This window comes from Prionailurus viverrinus, chromosome C2 (genome assembly GCF_022837055.1).
Source record: "Prionailurus viverrinus isolate Anna chromosome C2, UM_Priviv_1.0, whole genome shotgun sequence".
NCBI classification, from domain to species: domain Eukaryota; kingdom Metazoa; phylum Chordata; class Mammalia; order Carnivora; family Felidae; genus Prionailurus; species Prionailurus viverrinus.
The window spans coordinates 76777434-76796161 of NC_062569.1; the positions used below are offsets into that span (position 1 = coordinate 76777434).

Consider the following 18728-nt stretch of genomic DNA (forward strand, 5'->3'; position numbering starts at 1 on the left):
TCATTAGAGTTATGTGGTAACTCTTTGTAGCAGTAAAGTTTTATTAATCTCCATGACTTTTACTTGGTTAATAATTGGTAATCACAAAAATGTGATGGACTATTGATTAAAATGAAACCAACATGAAGAATATGCAGCAAGGGGAAAACTGTTATAAAAATTACATTTGTGGATATGAGAAAAAACAATAAATGGATATGGATTTCCCTCCCAGGACATTGCAGGAACTGTTTACTGAAGAGTGTTATGTCATTCTGGTGCATTTGTAGCCAGTTCTCTTATCATCTGCCCTCTTCCAAGACTTCAGATGAGGCAAGGGCCCCCTCCTACTGCCCCCAGAATCTTCCTTGGCCTTTTTGTGGAACTGTCATGAAAGACCACACTTGTAGATGAACCAGCTACCACTTTTCACGAGCGACATGACACACATGTAAAGAAATAACATTTACAAAAACATTTATTTTCACATTTAGTAAAAAATAGTCTTAAGAGATAAATAGAACTAGCACAGTTCTTGTATTAAACAAAAAAAGGAAATGAATGAACCAGGTGAACGAAAACAAAGCAATACAATGTATGAATGGGAACATGGAAAACATTTAATTTTGCCAGTCGTCAAAGAATTAAAGACAGCAATATTATTTAATTTACACTTATTAAATTATCTGGTAGTAGAATCAAACACAATTGTCTGGTGAAAGTGTATAATTCTACATTGCTGGTAGCAGTGTAAATTGGTGCTATGATACTTTTTGAAGATGATTTAGTAATTTCAAATACCACAAGATTTTTCTTGTTTAATTTTTTTAAGTGTTTATTTATTTTTGAAGGAGAGAGAGATAGAACATGAGTGGGGGAGGAGCAGAGAGGGAGGGAGACACAGAATTGGAAGCAGGCTCCAGGCTCTGAGTTGTCAGCCCAGAGCCCACGGTGGGCTTGAACTCACGAACCATGAGATCGTGACGTGAGCCGAAGTCAGATGCTTAACCAACTGAACCACCCAGGTGCCCCACCACAAGATTTTTCATATCTTTTGATTTAAGATAAATTTCTAAAAGTAGAATGACTAAGGAATTAAATCCCCCAGATGGGAAAGAGTGTATATGTAGATGTTCATTGTGTCATCATTCATGATAGTAAAATACTGGAAGTGAGTACAGGAATACTTAGGTAAATTCTAATATTTCAGCATGTTGAAACATTGTGAGTGAGACAAAATGGTAAATTTAAGGGTAGGTAGCATCATAGAATGATGTGTATTATATAATGTTCATGAAAGAATTTGGAATTATATCTACAATGAGTATAACTCTAAAATTATTCATGGACTACTTGCAGAAGAAATATGAAATAAAGAAAGTATAATTATTGAGTGTGGTGGCATTTAGAATAATGAAAAAATTTTGTTTCTGCAATAAAATAAATTCCAGATATATTTTTAAAATAGTGAATATTTTCTTCTTCCTTTCTTATCAGTAATCCCTGCCTAAACCCTTTGGGAATCAAGGGGTAAGAGCTAGATCAGGAAACATATTGGCTTTGTATATGAGCTGGGAATATTTAGATACCAGGAAAGGGGAAAGGATAAATTAGGAATAGTCCTGTTTTGAGTAATTTCTGCACCCAACATGGGTCTCAAACTCATGACCCCAGGATCAAGTGTTGCATGCTCTGCCGAGCCAGCCAGGCACCCCTAGGAATAGTCCTTTTTCATATTTTTTCTACTCTATCATGTTTACTTTATTACCCACTGCCATATCACCATTGCTTTAAGAAGCAGTGTGCCATAATAGACTCAACACAGGATTTAGGTCAGCAGGCTGAGTTCGAATTCTGACTCCATCACATGTTGGCTATGTGACTTATAGCAAATAATTTAACTTATTCAGCTTTTCTTGGTTGTAAAAGTATTGGGAGAATTGATTGAGACTCTTGTTGTTACTGTTTTTGTTAAGCTTGTTTTGTTAAGCTTTGTTGAAATAGGAAAACGAGGACATATAGTTAGCAGGCTGAATTTAATGGATGTTCAGAATACTTCTGAAAGTTTTTTTTTTCTCTGTTACAGGGATCTTTTATTTAGCCAGATGTATGACAAATTAAGTGAGAATTCAGTGGCTAAAGGAGTGTTTTTGGAGTGCCTTGAACCATATATTTTAAGTGATAAATTGGTGGGGATGACCCCCCAGGTAATGAAAGACTTGATTGTTCATTTCCAAGATAAAAAGTTAATGGAAAATGTGGAAGCCCTCATTGTACATATGGATATCACCAGCCTAGATATTCAGCAGGTGAGTTTATACAAACTTTACTAATATATGGAATAAACAACATTCCTTTATTGATTATACTTACCTGACTGATTGGGCCTCACTGTGCCTTCTATCAACTCCAGTTGTTTACGGAGCACTTTTGGTAAGATGTCTCTTAAACTTGTCTTTGTCAATATTTCTTAGGACTGGTCTTTAGTGAAAGCTAGGCTATGAACTCCTGCAAGCCAAGAGTCTTCTGTTTCTTTGAAATCCACCAAAGCACTGAGCATAAAGTTTACATTTGGTAGTTGCTCAATAAATGCTTATTGACTAATCCTTCTTCATCCGTTTGCTTATTTACTAGTACATTTTTCATCCTACAAGTGAATTTCAACTATGAGTACTTCCACGCAAATAATAGAATATTTTTACTTTTAAGAATATGATGCCATTTTTCAGAAAGGTACTTTATATGTCCAGTGTTCATAACTTTCATTCATTGAGTTTTGAAATGCAGAACACAGTATAAGAAGCAAATTACAGGATGTCTTAGCTTGACCAGCCAGCCCATTGTTTGATAATCTACCTCCAAGTGTATCTGAGGTCTCTACAGTAAGTTTTCAGTCCTAAATTGAGGAGCATTATATATTTTGGCCTTAGACATTTCACTCTTTTTTTTTCTTTTTTCTTTTTTTTTTTTTTTTTTTTTTTGAGACAGAGACAAAGCATGAGCAGGGGAGGGTCAGAGAGAGAGGGAGACACAGAATTCGAAGCAGGCTCCAGGCTCTGAGCCGTCAGCACAGAGCCCGATGCGGGGCTCGAACCCACGAACTGAGAGATCATGACCTGAGCCGAAGTCGGACGCCTAACCGATTGAGCCACCCAGGCGCCCCAGTCTATTTTTTTTTTTTTTAATGTTTATTTATATTTGAGAGAGACAGAGTGCAAGCAGAGGAGGGGCAGAGAGAGAGGGAGACACAGAATGGAAGCAGGCTCCAGGCTCTGAGCTGTGAGGACCCAGCCCTACACGGGGCTCAAACTCACAAACCACGAGATCATGACCTGAACCGAAGTCATCTGCTCAACTGACTGAGCCACCCAGGCGCCCCTAGACATTTCACTCTTAACTGTTCAGTTCCATATTAGCCCTAGTAATGAGCATGCCACTTCTGCAAAGGTACAAGGTCCTAATAAGTAAGCAAGCCCTATTGAGCTAAAATATGATGACTTAAAGATCTTTGACCAAAAGTACTTTTTTAAAAGGTGCAAAGTCACACAGAAATGAAGGGCTTGGAGAAATAGTTATTGTTTTCTTCCTGGAAGCTCTTTATGAATGGCTGTGAGTTTGCTAAGTAAAGCCAGATACTCTTTTATGTATGCCTTTCTGTTGTGTGGGTAATTTGGCAGAGTTTTCATGTCAGGTAATAGTTAAAGTGATTTGAGAGCATGTTATCAATCTAGTTTGATTTACCCATATTAGTGTAAGAGAAATTTCTCATTTCTTATCTTCCCAATATTTTTAGCTTTTCCCCAACACTACGTAAATATAAATATGCTCTAGTGTTTTTTATGTTAAAATAACAATTTAAAAAATCTCTTCAGTTTCCCTTCTCTTCATATCAAGCCTTCTTTCCTTCTTCCCCATAGGTTACTGCCCCATGTCACTCTTCCTAGTCATAGCCGAATGTCTTGAAAGCATCATCTAGGTTGTACTTCGATTTTTCCCACATCCTAATAACTCTTCAACCTTGCTTTTAGTGGATCAGCTATGCCCTCCATGTTCACTATATCAAGTCATATTTTTCACATTTTACTTACTCATTTGTTATTAATTCGAGGGGCATTGAGTGTAAGGCTCCGAGGATGCTTCAGTGACCCTAGTGGACAATGCTTATTCTCTCACAGGCTTACATTTTAGCCAAAAAGTTTGACAACAAACAGATAAACCAGAAGTATAAAAAAATAAGTGTTATGTTAAAAGTCAGTCAATATGATAGAGGATGTGAGGCTACCTTATAGATTGGTTAACTGTAGAAAATCTCCCTAAGGAGGTAACATTGAGTCTGGAATCTGACAAGAAGGAATCAGCAATGCAGAGATCTTGGAGAAGATTGTTCCAGGCAAAAGCAACAGCTAATGCAAAAAAAAAAAAAAAAAAAAAAAAAAACAAAAACCCCCTCATGTTGAAGTTACAGATAAAGGGCAAATAGACTTGGAGCTTGGTCGAAACAGAGAGGTAGTCCTTTCAGGGCAAGGTCCAGATTTTTCCATTTTATTCTGAGTGCTCTGGGAAATCATTAAACGGTTTTAAGCAAGATGACTCTGGTTTACTTAGGTATAACAGAATGAAGGTGGGAGTCAAGATCAGAAGAAGTAAGATTAATTAGACACTGTTTCAGGAGGTGGTCTTGACCAGAGATGGTTGCAATGAGATGGAGAGAGATGGCCTGATTTTGGATATGTTATGGCAGTAGAATTGATTTGCTAATGAATCAGATGCAAGAGGGTGGAAGTGTGGGAAAGAGAGAATTTAAGGATGACACTTAGTTTTTTTGGCTTGAGATAAATGCAGGTAGTGATGCCTCTAAGAAGACTGGATAGGTCGAAGTTTGAGAGACAAAATCAGGAATTCTGTTTTATTTTGAGATTGCTATTAGATATTCAGGTGAAGATACCAAGTAAGTGGTTGGATATATGGATCAGAGGGGAGGTAGGGCTAAAGCCGTAAATGTGTTAATCATCAGTACAGAGATGTATGATCACAGCACGGGCTCATAGGGTGGTTAGTGAGAGAAGAGAAGAAGTCCCAGAACCTGCCTCAGTCTCAAGACTCTCCCATGACACCTCACTCTGTTTTTCCTCTTAATTCTCTGGTTGGTCCTTATCATTCTCCTTTGCCAACCTCTGCTCTTCTAACAGCCCTCTTCCCTTGTCTGTCGGGAGTGTAACTCTCATAGGAACAGAATATAAAGTACTATACACTGCAGGTCACCACTGTTCCTCTTCTGAATATTTTCACAGATCAGTTCTCTCCATCCTTAAACACTTCAAGCTTCTTTCTTCTGTAGACCTTCATCCTTACTGCTTCAGCCCACATAGTCCCTAGAGTTCATCTCTGCTTTTGCCTCTCATTATATGCATCCTTTAGGTCCTAAGTTAAATATTGCTTCCTCAGGGATAACCTTCTGAATACTCTAGAGCACGTCAGGTTGCTTTGTAACACATCACATTTGTAAATGAATTATTTGTATAATTGAGTAACTTCCCCAGGTGTAACTCACATATCATTTTCTGCCCCTCCCTTCTTTTGTTAAGTGTCCAAGATGAACAGTAGTTCTGTAAGGGTAGAGACTAAGTTGAGATTTGTCTGATCTATCACTTTATCTCTGATGCCTAGGAGTGGGCCTGAATGAATATAAGTGTTCAGTAAATAATTTGTAAAGCTATTGACCAAGGGCAAAATGAGTATGGAAAGGGGGAGGATGGAGAGAAAAATAGACATTGGGGATGTTTGAAAGTAGCCATTGTACAATTAAAAGTAGTATTGAACCTACAACAGCTGTTACCCTGACACTGTGTTTGAGTACTGTTGATCCTTGAACAACAGGATTTTGAACTACACAGATATATTTATATGTGGAATTTTTTTCAATAAATGCAAGCACAGTACTGTAAATGTATCTCCTTCTCTTTATAATTTTATTAATAACATATTTTCTCTATCTTTATTGTAAGAATACAGAATATAACACACATAACATATGAAATAGGTGTTACTTGGCTATGTTATCAATAAGGCTTCTGGTCAACTGTAGGCTATTCATAGTTGAGTTGTGGGGGAGTCAAAAGTTATATATGGGTTTTTGTGTGGGGATGAGGAGGGGTTAGCGCCCCTAACCTCCACATTGTTCAAGGGTCAACTGTACTTCAGTTTTTTTCAGAGAAGGACTAAGATAGATAGGGAAGAGTATTTAAGATCTTCTCCATTGTTAAAGCTTTAAGGAAAATAATTGGTGAGACAACTCTTCTTTTTACAGGTAGTTCTCATGTGTTGGGAAAATCGTCTGTATGATGCTATGATCTATGTTTACAACAGAGGCATGAATGAATTTATTAGTCCAATGGAGGTAAGATATTTCCTAACTTGGACACACATTGGTCTATGAATGGCTTTTTTCCTATTCATTTACTTTGAATAGATTCTGTTTTCATCCAATCATTGTTTAATTTCTTGTAGATATATTATTAGACTTGCACCCATTTTAGCTTGGTGCATTAGGTGACCTTGAATTTCATACCTTCTGCCATTGCTTTCTTTTTTGTCTGCATAAATAGGTATTTAAATCCCAGGGAGCAATAGATAAAAGTAATGCCTGCCTGTTAGACTAAGTTGGTTTGTTTGTTTAAGAATTTTTGATATTATAGTAAGTTTTCCAAAAGGGATAAAATATTCATATACTTACTGTGTAGTAAATGTACTATTAAGAAATATTATTTGTAGATATATTGTGCTGGGGGAAGGTCCTCATAATGGTGGAATATCTTTATTTGTCAATTGCTAATTTGTTGCTTTTTCCAGTTTAGCACTTAACAGCATGCATTATAATTTATTCTCCTAATCACTAAAAAGCATTTGGTCTTATTTTAAGAAGAACCAAATGCCGTATCCACTGTTATTTGCCTTAAATTGAGGACAGAATTGTAGATAATGGATTGTGGATATATGTAGCACCCTGCGAGCCCATTGTTTTATTACAATGACTAATTACCTGGCTTAGAAGAGCCAGGCATCTGTGGAAGGCATCCAGTCAACCTTTTTTTTTTTTTTTTTTTTTTTTTTTTTTTTTTTGCGTATTTAATGGCTATCCAAAACTGTCTTTGGTATTGCTAAGTCAGCAGTTGTCTTGTGATATTTCATGCTTTCTTAAACACCCTTAGCTTTGTAGGTAGGTGAATATTACTCTAATTCAAAACTCCTCCAGTTTTGGTTGTCCCTCTCTTCTCTTGGTCAGTTTCCAAAATGTGCCACAGCCCTCTTCCCCTGGTTTTGACCCTGATTGTGTGTCTAGTAAGGATTTTTTACACTTGAACATCTCTCAGCTGCTTTCCTCCGAAGTCCAGTACATCCCTGGAAAGAACTGTCAGCTCAGTGAGATCCAGGACCTCCCTACATGCAAAAAATGTTTTGTCTCACTCTTAAACCACAGTTAGGAAGAATTAATGCCGTTTCTGTGGGATCCTCCAATTGGATGGTCCGCGGAGGGAAAGCCCCAAGAAATTCCCAGAGAATCCGGGGAGAGCTCCAGGCCATCAGAGGGTCTCATTTGGGCCACCAAATGTTGGACATCCCAGTTGCAGATGTGGGGTGCTCTGATCACATGGGGGCTGGTGGCACAGGTGGTGAAAGAATTCACCCAAGGCAGAAAAAGAGATAAAAGTTTACTGAATACACCGCAAAGGTGTGGAAGGCAGGCAGGACAGCAAAGGAGAGACAGCAAAGGCAGTGGTGAGTGGCCACAGTTACAGGGTGAAGTCAGGGAATATGGGAAAAATGGAATTTTCTTTTCTTTGGTAATCTTAGGAACTGTGCGTGGTTATAATTGGTCAGTTAGGGACTGTGGCTATTTTGAGGTGGGTCGCTCAATGAACCTATTTGAATTGCCTGTTTGCTTTCAGCTCCTTGGTCTTGGTTGCCGTGGGCCCTTTTACCTTGATCAGGTTTCCATTGCCCAAGCCCATTCTCTAAAAGCGGCCTCTACAATTCTGCCTTCTCTCAAAATAATCCTTAGAAACAGATTCTAATTTGATATATTCTATGGTGATAAAAATGATTGCTGGGTTTTTGTTATTGTTGCATTTTAAATTTTAGTTTTGTGTGTGTGTGTTTTAATCCTCAAAATCTGTTTTGCATTTATATCTACACATCTCAGATGGGCTGTGGGCTATTAAGGTTGCCTTGTTTTGTGTTAAGAGAGGTTTTCAAGTTTAATGGTTTTCAGAAAGAGCTTGGTATTTGTTATTAAATAGTCATTTGGAGAGTTTAGCAATGGGAGGTTAGGTAGGTGTGTTCTGTGATTCCATATTTGTAACTTTCTGCTCACAAGGAAATCACTTGTCATTATTTGAAGTTTAATTATTTTAGTACTTAAAGAGGTCTAAATTAAAAGGTCTCCTGCCTCTTGAGAATTTCTAGATTTTCTGGAATGACAGCGTCATCATATTTGAGATGACTACCAGGGTCTCTGAAATCTTTCCTTAGTTGTAGCTGTGGCTGCAGCTACAGTAAGTGTAGGCTGTAGTAGTGCCTTGTGTTGGGAGGGAAAGCACTTCCTCTAGGAATTTAGGTCTCAGTGGGGGGAGGAGGGCTGCAGATTAGCTGACAAAAGACAGATTAACAGGAGAAAAGGAAAGGTTTATTCACACAAGTACTGGGAGCACTTAGTAATGAGGACTTTACTGACTGGCGGGAACTAAAGGTTTATACACCTGTTTAACAAAATGTTGGTTAGCGGGGAGGGAGGGATTTAGGGCCTTCCTAGGAAAATAAGGATTGGGTTTTTTTTGGCTAATGAACAGTTTGATTTGCAGTTCCCAGTTCTAAGGGCCTGTCCTCTCCCAAACAGGAAACTCCCTCTGAGGAAGGCCAATGTAGTTTTATCATTAATCTTACTGTGTTTTCAGAGGCTGTGTTTAAATTTAGATAATGTTTCCTTTTGTGTCTGCTGTTCAGATGTTTTCAGTTTAAAATAATCTTCATTGCCATTTTGGTGGGCTATTAATCCCTTCACTTTTTTTTTTTTAAATCATTTTGATGAGCCTAAGGATATTTATATCAGAAATTACAACTCAACAAACACCTTTACCTAACTGGTATTTACTAAATGGTTTCTTTCAGTGAGGAATATGATAACAGTTGTTTCCTAGTGATTCTTGAATAATAGTTTGTGTCCACCTTAAAAGTTTTTGTATTTAATCCCAATAGCAAATAACTGATTTATTCAGAGAAAGGTGATTAATAGTATAAGATTCTTGATTGTTTTTTGAAAATACAATTTTTTAAAAAATGATGGTGATTGTTTTATTTTTAATTTTAATGCAGAAACTTTTCAGAGTCATTTCTCCTCCTCTGAATGCAGGAAGAACACTAACAGGTATTACTTTTCTAAGTCTTAATTTTTTTCTCCTTTTTCTATTTTAAGATATTTAAATTTCATAAAATTCAATTTTATGTGTGCAGTATGAATTTTGATAATCATATATAATTATATGATCACCACCATAATCAAACGGTAGAAGGAGCTAGAGTTCCTTCACACTAGAAAGTTTCCTCCTACCTGTGGTACTCAAGCTTTTCCTCCAGGCTGACCTCCATGCAATCACTGATGTACTTTCTGTCACTACATTTCTTGTAAGTGGAGTCATACAGTAGGCGATCTTTGGTGTTTTATTTCTTTCACTTAGCTTTATTTCTTCACTTTTACTTCACTTGTTTGTAGAGATACATCCATCTTGTTGCATGTGTTAATATTTTGTTCACTTTTACTTCTGAGTAGTATTTCATGGGTTGGATATACTGTCATTTGTTTATTCACCAGATGATGGACATTTGAGTTGCTTACAATTTGGAGCTGTTCTAAGTAATGCTGCTACATTAGTGAACAAGTTTTGTTTCTAATTAAACTTTTTTTATGAGGAAATTATAGAGTCACGTGCAGTTGAAAGAAATAACACAAGAGATCAAGTATTCTCTTTACCCAATTTCCCCCAGTGATAACACCTTGCAGAACAAAAGCACAATGTCAAAACTGGATATTCACACTGATAAAGTAGAGATACAGTTTTATTAACCACAGGTATCCCTTATATTGCCTTTTCCCCCCATCACCCTTAGATATGAATAAGTTTTTGTGTGGGCAAGCTCCCAACCTATTTTGTCCCCTCAAGTGGCCATTAGGTTGCTGATTTGTACAAGGCTTTTGGTTTTCAGAGCTCTGGTAAAGCTGGGGAAAGGGAGATGGGACTAGGTAAAGTTAAAATGCCACAAAGCTCACAGAAATGAAGAATGCCTTTGATGGGCTCGTTAATAGACTGGACATAGCTGAGGAAAGAATCTCTGAGGTTGGGGACATAACAGAAAAGTTTAAAAAAAAAAACAACCAAAAACTGAAAAGCCAAGGGAAGAAGGACTGAAAAAAGCAGAAGAGAACATCTAAGGCCTGTGGGACAAGTACAAAAGGTGTAACTTACACATAATGGGACTGCCAGAGGGAGAAGAAAGAAAGGAACAGAAGCAGCATCTGAAGCAATAATTACTGAGGATTTCCCCAAATGTATGTCAGACATCAAACCACAGATCCAGGAAGCTAGGAGAACACCAAGCAGGATAAACAACAAAAAACCCCAAACCTAGGCTATTATATTTAAATTGCAGAAATTAAAGCTAGAGATTCTGAAAGAGGCCACAGGGAAAAAGAACCTTACTTACAGGGAGCAAAAATGAGAATGACATCCAACTTCTTAGAAACCATGCAGAAAGAAGAGAGTGGAGTAAATATTTAAAGTGTTGGGAACAAATACTTAAAATGTTGAGAGAAAAGCCCATCAACATAGAATTTTGTATCCTTTGTAAAATTATCCTTCAAAAGTGAAGGGGAAATAGACTTTCTTAGACAAACAAAAATAGAGGGAATTTGTTGCCAATAGACCTGTCTTACAAGAAATATTAATAGAAAATCTTTAGAGAGAAAGAAAATAATATAGATAAGAAACTCAGATTCAAGAAAGAACATCAGAATAAGTGAAGGTAAAACAAAAACTTTTATTTTTCTTATTCTTTTTTCCAAAGAATTGTAGAACTTACTGTATAAGAATTGCTTTTCAGAATGCCATCATTGCCACTAATGATTACGGGTACACAACTGTCAATTCCATCAGGTCTCTAGATCGGCATCCAAGTACAGATTCTTATGCAGCAGCAACACACATGCTGCTCCCAGCACCATGGAGAGTTTTACACGAGTTTAACTTGAACAGAACTTGAGAAACAGGGCTGTAAAGGAGAGCAACTCGAATGCCACGAATGGAACATAAAAGCGACGCCACCATGGAGTCAGGCAGGCAAATGAGAACACATGTCTTTCTGGGCTCTATGGTACAGCAAAATTTGAAGCAAAATTTCCAGGAAAAAATAAAACAAAACAAAACACATTTCCCCTCCTTATTGTTTTATCGATCTGGACGCTTTGTGTTGCGTGTAGAAAAAAATTTCTGAAATTCAGTTCACAGAGGAGAGGAGGACAGGGAATGGACTTGATTCTTTCCCTGCTCTGGTGTTCACTAGACATGGGCTGGGGAGGGAGTTTGAGCTCTCTTCAAAAAACATTGGCCTTTGCCAGGACAGACATGCATGGCTGTTAGTGCCCCTTGCTAATTGGTCTGCAGAGACATGGGCTTTGTGAGGGAAATGATCTTCCTCAGGAGGAAACTCAGTTGACAAGCAGGGAAACTATGAGGAGTAGAGAAAGTGCAACCTGATTCCCCTCTAACCAGCCACTGCTGAGGCTCCAGACTTTTTACTGGGAAAAGGGAACTGCCTCAGTGATGCGCAGTCTTTTCAAAGACAGTGGCATGTCAGCCAACATCTAGGGGACTGAGTGTACCCCCCAGAAATCTGTGGTCCAGCAGAGAAACCAAGAGCTTAGCTCCAATAGTAGTTTCCAGAAACATACTGCCCAGTTTTCTCAGGATGTACCCCGACTTTTACAAGCTGCTCTGCCATGAGCCTCTGCAAATGGCGTCTTCTGGTCATGGAGTCTAGGGATGTTGCAATGTTGAGACCTGGACTGCAGTTCTGGGGTGTAATTGGAGTGGTGTCCTCTACCCCGAGGCCAGCTGAGGTCAGGAACCCACTCCCCTGCTTCCTTCCAAACACAGCATATATAGACCACACCACCAAGCAACAAGATTCAAACAGCTTGGCTCAAGAAGAACTCTGTTTTTCTTATTCTTAATTGACCTGTCAGGTAATAGTTCAAGATAATAATAACAATATATTTGATTATGTGTGTACGGATGCTTGTGTGTTTTATGTTTATGTATAAATGAAATGAATGGGAGCAAGGACACAGGAACAGGAGAGAATTAAGAGTATTTTGTTAGTGTAAGATACTTCTAGTACCTGTGAAGCGGTATAGTGTTACTTGGAAGTAGATTTGGATTGTAAATCTATTTGGATTGTAAATCATTAGTAAATTTATGTTGCAAACTTGAGAGCAACAACTTAAAAAAGGATGTATAATTGATATACTAGGAAAATGAAAAAACAGAATTATATAAAATGCTCAGTTAAAACTTCAAAAGGCAGAAAAAGTGTTGAAGACAAAACAAGAATAAAGAATAAGGACAAGAAATAGAAAACAGTAAGATATGGTAGGCATTGATCCAACCTTATTAATAATCATTTAAAATATCGATAGTCTAAATACACCAATTAAAAGAAAGGGATTATTAGAATGGATCAAAAAATAAGACTCAACTAAAAGTTGTATATAAGAAACATATTTTTAAGTTAAATTTTAGTTAACATACAGTACAATATTGGTTTGAGGAGTAGAATTCAGTGAATCATCACTTATATACAATACCCATTGCTCATTACAGTGCCCTCCTAAATACCCATGACCCATCTAGCCCATCTTCCACCCACCTCCCTCCATAAACCCTGTTTGTTCTCTATCATTAAGAGTCTCTTGTGGCTTGTCTCATTTTGTTTCCTCTCCCCCCATATGTTGTTCCCCCTCTTCCCATATGTTCATCTGTTTTTGTTTCTTAAATTCCAGATGTGAGTGAAATCATATTTTTTTCTCTTATTGACTTATTTCACTTAGCATAATACATTCTGGTTCCATTCACGTCATTGCAAATGGCAAGATTTCATTCTTTTTGATGGCTGAATGATATTCCATCACACATGCATGCATACACGCACGCGCACACACACACCCCACATCATCTTTATCCATTCATCAGTTGATGGACTTTGGGGCTCTTTTCCATAGTTTGACTATTGTTGATAATGCTGCTATAAAAATCGGGGTGCTTGTCCCCTTTGAATCTGTATTTTTTTTATCCTTTGGGTGAATACCTAGTAGTGCAATTGCTGAACCGTAGGGTAGTTCTATTTTTAGTTTTTTTAGGAACCTCCATACTCTTCTCCAGAGTGGCTGCACCAGTTTGCATTCCCATCAGCAGTGCAAGAGGGTTCCGCTTTGTCCACATCCTTACCAACACCTGTTGTTTCTTGTGTTATTAATTTTAGCCATTCTGGCAGGTGTGAGGTGGTATCTCATCTTTTCATGTGTTGGTTGGTCATCTGGATGTCTTCTTTGGAAAAGTGTATGTTCATGTCTTTTGTCCATTTCTTCACTGGGTTATTTGTTTTTTGGGTGTTGAGTTTGCTAAGTTCTGTATATATTTTGGATGCTAACCCTTTATCAGATACATCATTTGCAAATATCTTCTCCCATTCCATAAGCTGCCTTGTAGTTTTGTTGTTTCCTTTGCAGTGCAGAAGCTTTTTATCTTGATGAGGTTCCAGTGGTTCATGTTTACTTTTGTTTCTCTTGCCTTCGGTGATGTGTCTAGTAAATTGCTCTGGCTGAGGTCAGAGAGGTTGCTGTCTATTTTCTCCTCTAGGTTTTTGATGGTTTCCTGTCTCACATTTAGATCTTTCATCCATTTTGAATTTATTTTTGTGTATGGTGTAAGAGAGTGGTCCAGTTTCGTTCTTCTGCATGTCACCATCCAGTTTTCCCAGCACCATTTGTTGAAGAGACTGTCTTTTTTACATTGGATATTCTTTCCTGCTTTGTCAAGGATTAGTTGACCATATAGTTGTGCATACATTTCTGGGTTCTCTATTCTTTTCCTGTGACCTATGTGTCTGTTTTTGCACCAGTACTATACTGTCTTGATGACTACAGCTTTGTAATACAGCTTAAAATCTGGAATTGTGGTACCTCCAGTTTTTTCTTTTTCTGGATTGCTTTGGCTATTTGGGGTATTTGTGATTCCGTACAAACTTAATGATTGTTCATTCTAGCTCTGCGAAAAATGCTGGTGGTGTTTTGATAGGGATTACATTACATTTATAGATTACTTTGGGTAGTATAGGCTTTTAACAATGTTCTTCCAATCCATAAGCATGGAATGCTTTTCCATTTCTTTGTGTCCTCTTCAATTTCTTTCAGAAGTGTTCTATAGTTTTCAGAGTATAGATCTTTTACCTCTTTAGTAGGTTGATTGCTAAGTATCTTACTGTTTTTGGTGCACTTGCAAATGGGATCAATTCCTTGATTTCTCTTTCTGTTGCTTCATTATTGGTATATAGGAATGCAACCAATTTCTGTGCATTGATTTTATATCCTGTAATTTTGTTGAATTCATGGATCAGTTCTAGAAGTTTTTTGGTGGAATCTTTTGGGTTTTTCATGTAGAGTATCATGTCATCTGCGAAGAGTGAAAGTTTGACTTCCCCCTTGCTGATTTGGATGCTTTTATTCCTTTGTGTTGTCTGATTGCTGAAGCTAAGACTTCCAATACTATGTTAAACAACAGAAGTGAGAGTGGACATCCCTGTCATGTTCCTGATCTCAGGCGGAAAGCTCTCAGTTTTTCCCCATTGAGGAAGATACTAGCCGTGGGTATTTGGTATATGGCTTTTGTGATGTGAGGTATATTTCATCTATTCTTACTTTGTTGAGGGTTTTTATCAAGAAAGGATGCTGTATTTTGTCAAATGCTTTTCTGCATCTATTGACAGGATCATATGGTTCTTATCCTTTCTTTTATTAATGTGGTGTATCATGTTGATTTGCAAATATTGAACCAGCCCCACAGCCCAGGAATAAATCCCACTTGATCATGGTGAATAGTTCTTCTAATGTACTGTTGAGTTCAATTTGCTAGTATTTTATTGAGAATTTTTGCATTCATGTTCATCAGGGATATTGGCCTTGTGGTTGTCCTTTTTTAGTGGGGTCTTTGGTTTTAGAATCAAGGTAATGCTGGCTTCATAGAATGAGTTTGGAAGTTTTCCTTCCATTTCCATTTTTTTGGAACAGATTGAGAAGAATAGGTATTAACTCTTCTTTAAATGTCTGGTAGAATTCCCCTGGGAAGGCATCTGGCCCAGGACTCTTGTTTATTGGGAGATTTTTTTTTTCTTTTTAAATCTTTATTCACTCAGAGAGTGCGAGCAGGGGAGGAGCAAAGAGAGAAAGAGACACAGAATTTGAGGCAGGCTACAGGCCCTGAGCTGGCAGCACAGAGCCTGAGGCGGGGCTCAAACTCACAAACCATGAGATCATAACCTGAGCCGAAGTTGGACGCTCAACCAACTGAGCCACCCAGGTGCCCTGGGAGATTTTTGATTATTCATACAATTTGTTTGCTGTTAGAGGTCTGTTCAAATTTTCTATTTCTTCCTCTTTCAGTTTTTGTGGTATGTGAGTTTCTGGGAATTTGTCCATTTTTTTCCAGATTGCCCAGTTCATTGGCATATAATTTTTTTCATAGTATTCCTTTATAATTGTTTGTGTTTCTGTGGTGTTGGTTGTGATCACTCCTTTTTCATTTCTGATTTTATGTATTTGGGTCTTTTTTCTTTCTGATAAGTCTGACTAGGGGTTTATCAATTTTGTTAATTCTTTCAAAGAACTAGCTCTTAGTTTCATTGATCTATTCTATGGGTTTTTTTTTTAATCATTTATTTCTGTTCTGCTCTTTATTATTTCCCTTCTTCTGCTGGTTTTAGGACTCTATTTGCTGTTCCTTTTCTAGCTCCCTTAGGTGTAAGGTTAGGTTGTGTATTTGGGTCCTTTCTTGCTTCTTGAGATAGGTCTGAATTCCAGTATACTTCCCTCTTAAGACTGTCTTTGCTGCATCCCAAAAGTTTTGGACTGTTGTGTTTTCATTTTCATTTGCCTCCATGTACTTTTTTATTTCTTCTTCAATTCCCTGGTTAACCCATTCATTCATTAGTGTGATGTCCCTTTTTTTTAATGTTTGTTTGTTTGTTTGTTTGTTTGTTTATTTATTTATTTATTAGAGAGATAGCAAGCCTCAGAGGGGCAGAGAGAGAGGGAGAGAAAAATACCAAGCAGGCTCCGTGCTATTGGCTCAGAGCCCGACATGGTGCTTGAACTCACAAACTGTGAGATAGGGGTTGATGAAAAGGGAGAGATGAATAGGCTGAGCACAGAGGGTTTACAAAAGTGAAACTATTCTGTACAACTGACAATACTGTAATGGTGTTCATATGTCAGCATAAATTTGCCAAAACCCATACATAGTATGCACAACATTAAGAGTGAACCCTAATGTAAACTATGGACTTCATGTGATGATGTGTCACTGTAGATTCATTGATTATAAGAAATATATTACTCTGGAGCAGATGTTGATAGTGGGGGAGATTGTGTGGTGTGGGGATAGGGGATATATGGGGAATATCTATACCTTTCTGTCATTTTTGCTGTGAACCTAGTGAAACGTCTCTAAAAAATGAAATTTATTAATTAAAAAAATTGGAATTGAAGCATATTATAGTTACTCATAATTTCAAGCAATTCAAGTTTATTTGCACTTATGACAACACAGATCTGGAGTACAGTAAAACCTTGGTTTGCGAGCGTAATTTGTTCTGGAAACATACTTGTATACCAGAGTGAATTTCCTCAGAAGAAATAATGGAAACTCAGATGATTCGTACCCCAACGCAAAAATACTCATATAAAAATTATTATAATACTGTAATATAATACAAAATAATAAAGAAAATACAATATAGAAAGGAAAATAAATTAAACTGCACTTACCTTTGAAAACCTTCATGGCTGCTGTGAGGGAGATGAGAGAGGAGGGTTATTGTGCAGGATGACTTTCACTATCACTGATGGAATCACTGCTGTTTATTGCCTCAGTGGAATCTTTTTTGTTTTGTGCAACTTTAACAAGGAGCCTATCCAGTGACGCTTTCTTTTGCCTCCTTTTGAGAATTTTGTGGAAATGTGACATTGTATTGTTGTTAAATAGATTCATTGCTCTCACTGCTACAGCCTTATTTGGGTAGTGCTTTTCTACAAAATTTTGTACTTTTCCCACATTTTATACATCTCCCTAATCTCATTTGAAGTGAGGGATTTCTCTGCCTTTTTCTCCTCCTTCTCTGCAGGTGAGATGCAGACACAGACTTCTTATAAAATCTTGCAGTATCGGCCACTTGCATACCTCATTCATACTTCGATGATTTCCTTCTTAACTTCCATTGTAATCATCTCCTTCTTACCGCCTTTCTTTTCAGTCTTTTTCTGCATGCAGTCCATTGTATATGCTTGCATGGATGTTGGCTACAGTACAGTATTAATAAACTCTTGGCATATACTATATTTAATGTAGCTGGCAGCAGAGGAAAGGGTCTATATCTGGAGGCAGCCTAATCTAGAATAAAGCAAAGCATTGCTAAGCTATTGTATGGAAAAACAAGGAACTGTCCATAGGTGCTTTGAAGTGACAAAAAATACACTAGTGCCAGTTGTGGGCACCTTCCACCGTTCTGAAAAATCACAGATTACTGCCAAACACCGTGGCCTGAGACCGAGCATCTGAGCAATGGGAGACGATCACCCACAATCCTGCAAGTGAAAGAGAGAAGAACCACTGGGTCAGTTGTGATCATGTGACATTCAGCATCTTGTACTACTCATATTGCAAGACATCACTCGTTTATCAAGTTAAAATTTATTAGAAATGTTTGCTTGTCTCGTGGAACACTCACAGGACAAGTTACTCACAATGCAAGGCATTATTGTGTTTAGAAAGGATTACTGATTAAGAGATGTACACTTGCTTACATTATGCTCACTATTGATATACCAAAAGTAGAAATTTCAGTTTATTATAACCAATCGCAAATTCCTATAATCTGCACACCATAAGAATTACTGGTCACTTCACCCACTCTTGAGGCTTTTACTTTATTGTCTTGTTGCCCTTGACCCCTTTGCCTACACCTGATATAATTATATTTCTGATTTCTTTTAACCAAGAGATAGACTTATATTATCATGTGACAGAATCTTACTTTTTAGATGTAACTTAGAATAAAAAGGGTCCTAAAGATCATTTAATCTAAGTCTCTTATTTTAAACATTTGTGAACAGTGGCCTTCACAACCCTAGAGCACAGAGCACAACATGTTAAGAGTCCATGTTACAGATGAGAAGACATTATTAGTCCTTAATATTACTTAATTGGTCATGACCTTTAACTCATCAACTAACTGCCTGCTCTACACTTTACCCTGGTCCCAAACTATTGGTTAAGCCAACAATATATGGTTCTCTACCCTCAGATGTATTCCTTCTTCTGTATGCTTCGTTGACTCATTGGTTTTTTGTCTGTGAAAAGAATCTAATGGAA

The 18728-nt window shown here is 37.5% G+C and overlaps 1 protein-coding gene across 2 annotated transcripts in view; it reads left to right on the forward strand.

The window, feature by feature from the left end:
* The window catches only part of VPS8 (VPS8 subunit of CORVET complex), a 249925-nt gene that overhangs the window by 84344 nt on the left and 146853 nt on the right, over window positions 1-18728 (forward strand). For both annotated transcript variants that reach the window (XM_047875159.1, XM_047875158.1), the window contains 3 exons: window positions 2066-2288; window positions 6287-6376; window positions 9349-9400. In XM_047875159.1, the coding sequence (XP_047731115.1) occupies window positions 2066-2288; window positions 6287-6376; window positions 9349-9400 (365 nt within the window). The remainder of the gene's footprint in view (window positions 1-2065; window positions 2289-6286; window positions 6377-9348; window positions 9401-18728) is intronic.